This window comes from Glycine soja, chromosome 1 (genome assembly GCF_004193775.1).
Source record: "Glycine soja cultivar W05 chromosome 1, ASM419377v2, whole genome shotgun sequence".
Lineage (NCBI taxonomy): Eukaryota > Viridiplantae > Streptophyta > Magnoliopsida > Fabales > Fabaceae > Glycine > Glycine soja.
Window position 1 is genome coordinate 54,538,067 of NC_041002.1, and position 6,966 is coordinate 54,545,032.

The following is a 6,966-nucleotide window of genomic DNA, read 5'->3' on the forward strand; positions in this document are numbered from 1 at the left end:
TGAGCAGAGTGTGTCACTACTTAATATGCATGCTTTTTTGAAGCTGATATAATCCTAGTTCAAGAGTCAAATAAGAGGAAATAGAAAAAGAAAAAAAAAAAGTTAGATATCTTGTATTGAATGCAAGTTTAGCAGAAGACGTATCAATCTTGGCTTTGAGGTAAATCTTGGCTTTGAGGTAAAAATTGGAGACCATATCTTATCATGTGATTCGTGTCACACGATTTACGCATCTTCAGTTTATTATATATATTGGAAGAGAAATACAGGGCAACATAAATTGTAGGATTCAAATAAAATGGAGTATCACTAGTGTTATCTGTGACAAGAAAAAGTACAGCTCAAACTTGAGAAAACTCCCTAAAAGTTTTGACTAACAATGTATGACCACCATACAAAACATGGTGTTACACCACACAGGTCATCAACAGTGTTGAATGGAAACAACTCAGCTTCTATGCAATGCCTCTCACATACACCATGCAAAACAAGGCGTTAAAACCACACAAGTCATCAACAGTGTTGATTGGAAACAACTCAGCATCTATGCAATGCCTCTCACATACTGGTCCAACGTTGTATTGAACAGCTCGCACCTATGAAAAACCCATCAAAAGTTTATCTAGTCAAAAGACTTTCTTGACTACCAGAAAATCTAAGAAAACATACAATATAATCCCTGAAACCATTAGAGGCAAGAGGGAAAATAGTTAATTAGCAACAAATTAACTTGGATCAGTATTATATAATAGGACACCAGGATGGAGACAGAAATTGTTAGCAACAAAAATAGATCAGGTGATAAATAAAAAGCAATTGATACATTTATGGATAAAATCTGAAAAACAAATTAGAAATAATTTGGATATAGATCTACTCATCGTTGAGGTTATGTGATGTAGCAGCAAATAAAATCACAAAATCAATCATATAAAAACATAGCAAAATGTTTAAGTGAATAGGATGTAAGCCGAAAATCTATCATGGATGAACACACTACCCACTAGCCACAGGGCTGAACACAAATAGGGCCGTACCAGTCCATGGGCTAACCTGCAATCTATTGAGCATAGCAGTAGAGCACAAAATGTTGTGGCCTAGTTAGAAGACAGTAGTTACTAGTGAGTAGGGATAGGCACTATCAGATTTACTGTATCAATATAATTAGTTGATAATTTGTTTGGTTTTACTATTATATAGGAACTAGGAAAAGATTATGACTGTGTGAAATTTATGGATTAAATATACTTCAAAAATTAATTCCATTTTTTAATACTTGGTGAGGATCAATGTTTTGGAGGCCCATTTATCAAGTTAACCTTTTGACCCTAGCAGACCAACCCACTTTGATAGCTCTGCACTGTTTAGAGTACTGGGAAGAATTATAAAGATTGAATGATGTTTGTCATAACAGCCTTGTCCTTTTTTTTTAAATGTCTAGTATTAAAATCAAGAGGTATCTAGGCCAGCTTACAAACAATTCAGCTAATCTGCCTCCTTAAGTGGCCACAAACAAACAACCGACATTAGATTCCTAGAGGCCTAACTCTATAGAATAAGGAAAGTTAGGATTTGAACCTATGAACAGTGCGCCTAACCACATATCACATGCTCACCTTCATTACTATTGCACCTCCTCATGATTAAAGCAGTTATCATATGCATTTAAGACATAGAATGATGCCAGTTGATGATGGGAATGTCCATGGATGACACTATGAAACCACATTCATAGGACAAGTATGTCGTTCTGCTTTTGGTAAAAGGACAAGTATGCCATTTACAGGGGAAGTATAAATTCTGTTACCTAATAGGTGATCCAGGTGTATAGAGCGGATTCTTGACAACATATTCGACATACAAATTGTAGATATACTTTAAGGATTCCCGTAGATCACCAGTTCTAGGATGAGTCACCAAGATGATCTGCATAAAACAAGAACAGGGTCACATTAGGAACGATATAACAACCACCTACATATGAAATTATGAATATTGCTACATAATTTATTTTCCAGAATGCATAATTTGATAAGATAAAATTTATGACTGCTGCAATCTTTAATTGCTAAAATAGCTGGCAGTGTTACTAGTGTTAAGTAGTCCATCTTACTTTGCACAACCTTTAAGCCAAAACACTATAAAGGATAAATTTAGTGAAATCCACCAAACTCCATCTATACCTACAAACTAATGCAAGAGAGGTAATAGCATCATAAAAGCATGAATGTAACAATTCCAAATCAGAACCTCAACTATATGCATTGTGGACAATGAGAGAATAGCATTATAATTCAGTCTTTAGCTTACTTGACCTTTCCACAGAAATACCAAAGATTATAAGCATGTATTCACCATATTTCTTATGGAATATTAATGTTTCAGCTTCACTTCATAAAAACATTTTGCCTAAGCGTGGTATACAGATTAAAATTAAAATAGGACAAGAACATATTAGGAGTTATGAATGGGAATAACATCCATTCCAACCATTATTGGAAAGTCAAAAGATTCCAAGTTAGAAAAGATTGCCAACATGCAAACATAAAATGGTAAGGTTCTAGTTGATGGAGAATGAAGTGAATATTTTTACTCTTACTGTATTTTTCTTGTTCAACTACAACTTGGAATTATGGGTTTCAAGTTTGAGAATCTAGGGTTTAGTAGTTTCAGTCTTAAGATATCTTGCTACTAGTCAGATTACAACTGTATTTCCTGATAAGAATTTAAGACAGAGAAGAAATATATTAATAAGAGGGATGTTTGAGGTTGGGTTGAAAAGGGAGCTTTAGATTGGAGGGTTAGGGTTCTTTAGAAACACAGTTTCGGAGAAAATAACACGGAGAAGGCTTGTCATTTGCCAACTAGAGTCTGTGTCACCTGACGAATTGCCACATCACAGGTTAATGTTTCACATATGCAAATTTGTCAAGTAAAAACACAGGTAAATTAACAAGAGGAATGTATGTGGCTAACATGTTCATTTTCTCAGGAACCAAAGGTTAGGAATTTTATTGTGTTTAGAGACTAATATGATGCAGCCACAAATTATTCGGTGACAAAAATGAATATTTACTCAGTTGGCAATCTTGTCCAACCCAAGACAATATACCTTACAATGTTTTGGATTGAATGAAAATGATCATTCTTAAAATATCCCCACATGCAACGGACATGGATTCTCTTCCTAAAAAAACCAAAAATATCCCACATCTGGAGCTTTCTAAACCATTGTGTCATCTGGGCAGCATGATAAACTCATCTATGGAGCTTATAAACATGTTCATTGTTCTTGAACCAACAAGCTTTACAAGCTACGATGAAGTAGAAAAAGCCAGAACATTGGTTCAAATATACATGAATTTGTAAGTCACTCAAAAAATTAGATCAGGCCAAAACTCATAAATCCAAAAATTGGATCAGGCCTAAACTCACAAAACTCGTGAATTTATCTTTTTCTCTTCTTTTTCCAGTTCTCTGCCACTTCAGTTTTTCATTTAAATTAGGTCAATATACCTAACTTTTTTTCTGCCCAAAATGGGATTAATATATAACAGACAAATATAGCTTACAGTATAAATGTGAAATAGCTACAATTATCAATGAAGAAATGAGCAAAAGCCAAGGTGCAAAACATTTCAACACTAAACTTTATAATTAGCAGTGACTTCATCCATACGGTTCTATAACAATAACATATAATGGAAACACAAATGCTATTGTAGCTGACCTTTATTCCAGAAGGACTTTCCATGAAACTAAGTTTGTACGTATTAGTGCAGAAACTGTGAAATGAACAACCTTGGCCAGGTAACTGAAGCATACCAAGGTTTCCTTTCTCAACAGCACTGCACAACAATTTGGAGTATAATGAACTAAACTTTCCATTGTAACATGCATATAAATTCCTTTAATAATTACACAAAAAGTCCATCATATAATCCATAACTTGCTGATATTTATTGTGATAGTAATTCGATAAAAACATTAACATAATCAAGTGATAAGGAGCTAGAAGACTTGTGTGTGTTTGGTGTAGCTTATTTTGAAGAAATAATTGCTTATTTCAGCCGGCTTTTCCAGGAGAACTAACAAAAAATAAGTGTGATTATTTCTCCAGAAATATCAAACTAACTTGCTGGGCAATATGGCAAATTTTGCAATACTGTAACATAAATTTCTATTAAAAGTTCTTTCATTAAAGAATAAGAGCATAAGCAATCGTCAAATTACTTTTAAGGACTAAAGTTACTTTGTGTATTGAGAAATTAATCATGGAAGTAAAATTAAACAGTACATATGGGTGCAGAATAGCTGGAAAAACGATTTGGCACCTATTCAAAATCTAAGAGACAAACATACCTAGTGGGGTCCATCTTGGCAGTTAATGACTTCAGAGAGAAAAGTAGACCAAACATTAACTTATGGTCTTGCTGGGCATCCAATGTCCGCAAGGGACGATTCCACTCCCTATAGAGCAGGCACACACCATTCCTATTGAACACATACATCATATGGCCATTGTTTCCTGATGCTGTCGGAGCAGGAGGTGAAGGACTAATCTCAGACACCCCAAAGAATTGCATTCTTGATCAACAGGGATACTCACAGAAAAACCAAAACCCTGACACATATGCTAATCAAATTAACACAGTGCTTTGCATTGGCCAGTAAACACCATGTACACAAGGAACATGTACACATAATTGGATTCCACAAAATTAAGGGCCTACATGGCATGGGCAGCTATGAAAGAATAAGATATTGCAAGGGTAAATATGTTCCATAATTCATTCCAAACATCATCATCTGTTTGGATCATGATCATGATTAGCTAGTGGCTACTATTGTCAATTTATGCAACTAATTGATTCATTAAATAAATACCATATAATAATAATAATAATGAGTAATATATTTGGTCCAACTTAATATGCGAAATCCAAAAATGCAGCAATTTATATTTACAATGTCTAACATTAATATATTGCAGAAGTTTTCAAAGGGCTCAATCCAGTCCACGGACACGTAGGTTAGGCCACATTTAGGCAACATGTAAATCAGTTAAATGTTTACAATCAAAGGATCCAAAAATTATACCATAAAATGCAATTGCAACTCAAAGTAGGAGGAAAAAAAGGATTCCTTTAAGGAAACAAACTTCGTTATGCAATAAGGCTCTCTAGCATGGTAGTTAGTATCGTACGATTCAGGATACGTATCGCACGATTCGATACGATTCCAGATGCTACCAGTACGAATCGGAGGTTGTCTCGTTTTTGTTCCTGAATCGTGGTTGAATCTCTGTATCGGGCATGAATCGTGCTGGAATCGCGATTTCCAGACGAATCGCGCGATTCTTCACCGGCGGCTGGCCTCTCGATTCTTCACCCTGCGCAGTCCCGTTGGAGAGCGGAATCGCTGGATCGTGAAGACGAGCTATTTTCTCAGCCGTGGCTGAGCGGAGTCAAGGTAGTTTCAGATTTAGGGTTCCTGTGAAGGAGATGACTGATGTTTTGGGCTTGCGGGTCTTGGACAAATTAGGCTCACGTGATTTTTAAACTAAGTAACCCTCCCTCACGGTACTTTTTTAAAAAGGCTCTTTCTATTTACACTCCATTGCCCAAAGTACACCTCATATCCCTTTTCTACTTCTTTATTACCCATTATACACTTATTTTGAAAATGTATTTCTAAAACTAATGTACTTAAAAAATGGCGTGTAAATAGAAAAAGCCTTTATAATGTAATAAAGATTCAAATCTATTTTTTTATTATGTACTAAAACTCGCGTGAATATTTAAACTTCAAAGTCATATGTGACTTGGGCTTTCTTATTTTAAAGGTAAAATTGTATTTTTGGTCTCCCACTTTAGGTCAAATTTTATATTTGGTCCCCCACTAATTTAATTCACAAATTGGGTCCCCCTGTTTTATAAAATCCTGCAATGTTGATCCCAGACGCCTCAATTTGACGTTAACCGTTAAGCTTAGACGTTGACTGGCATGTCTACGTTTGAGAGGCACTTGAAATTGGTTGCATTTTTTTACCCATTAGTGGTAAAATAATTTTTTTTTACGCTAAAATACAACCTTAACTTTACTATCAGCATTCAACAGGTGTATCATATGTGCAACATGTCCAACAACAGAACAATAAGTCTATAGTTAAATCCAACCAGTTCTGAAATTCTCCAACAAGAAAAGAAACCAACGTGTACCTTCCATAGAAAGGGATCTTCGTTTTAGTAGCATTTTGCTTCAACTAATCAAAAGCACCAGCTCTGAATGTATCCGCACACACCAGAGTAGGCTTCCACCCTTTCTTCTGATGATAAAACGCGTATTTTGTACACGTCGTCGTTTTACCAGATCCTAAAAAACACAAAACACAAGCATTCAATCATCATTCCATTTTAGGCGTTGATTTTGGTTTTCAGGGAAGAGAGACTTTTATTTTTCTCATCCCCTCTCACTTTCACTCAAGCCCCTCGTCGATGTCGAGGAAATTATCAACGGCGGGTGAGGCTTTCTCTTTCTCCACGATTTTGTCTGTGAGGAGAATTAGGGTTGGGCGTTGATTTTGGTTTTCAAGGAAGAGAGATAGGGCTTCGAGGACGAGGTGGCATGAGGCGCAGTCGACGAAGACCAGCGCGGAGTTCACATGGCGGAGGATGACGAAGACGGTGCGGGCATAGAGGCGGTGTTGATGTTGTTGAGAATTGCGCTGGGGAAGTGGAGCTTGTACATGACGGGGACGTTCAGGGCCAGGACGGAGACAACGCTGCCACAACGGATGCCGAGGGAGGAGAGGGCGGAGGTCAGCTGGAGGCATCAATGGCACGTGAGGGACCACGTGAAGGTGGTGTCATTGTAGGTCAACATCCAATTGAGGCTTTAGGGACATGACATTGTAGAATTTTATAAAACAGGGACCCAATCTGTGAATTAAATTAGTGGGGGATC

The 6,966-nt window shown here is 36.5% G+C and overlaps 1 protein-coding gene across 2 annotated transcripts; it reads right to left on the reverse strand.

Annotated features, from left to right (window-relative positions):
- Positions 1 to 199: 199 nt before the first annotated feature.
- On the reverse strand, positions 200 to 5,544 carry LOC114423632 (trafficking protein particle complex subunit 1-like). Of its 2 annotated transcripts, none has more exons than XM_028390473.1 (5): positions 5,207 to 5,544; positions 4,363 to 4,624; positions 3,731 to 3,848; positions 1,808 to 1,926; positions 200 to 596 (listed from the first exon to the last, which is right to left on the reverse strand). In XM_028390473.1, exons 2-5 carry the CDS (start codon positions 4,584 to 4,586, stop codon positions 545 to 547), a joined length of 513 nt encoding a protein of 170 aa, XP_028246274.1. In that variant the 5' UTR covers positions 4,587 to 4,624; positions 5,207 to 5,544; the 3' UTR covers positions 200 to 544. The 2 variants fall into 2 exon arrangements, with proteins under 2 accessions (XP_028246274.1, XP_028246267.1); XM_028390466.1 differs by having other exon boundaries at positions 265 to 596; positions 5,101 to 5,544.
- Positions 5,545 to 6,966: the final 1,422 nt, after the last annotated feature.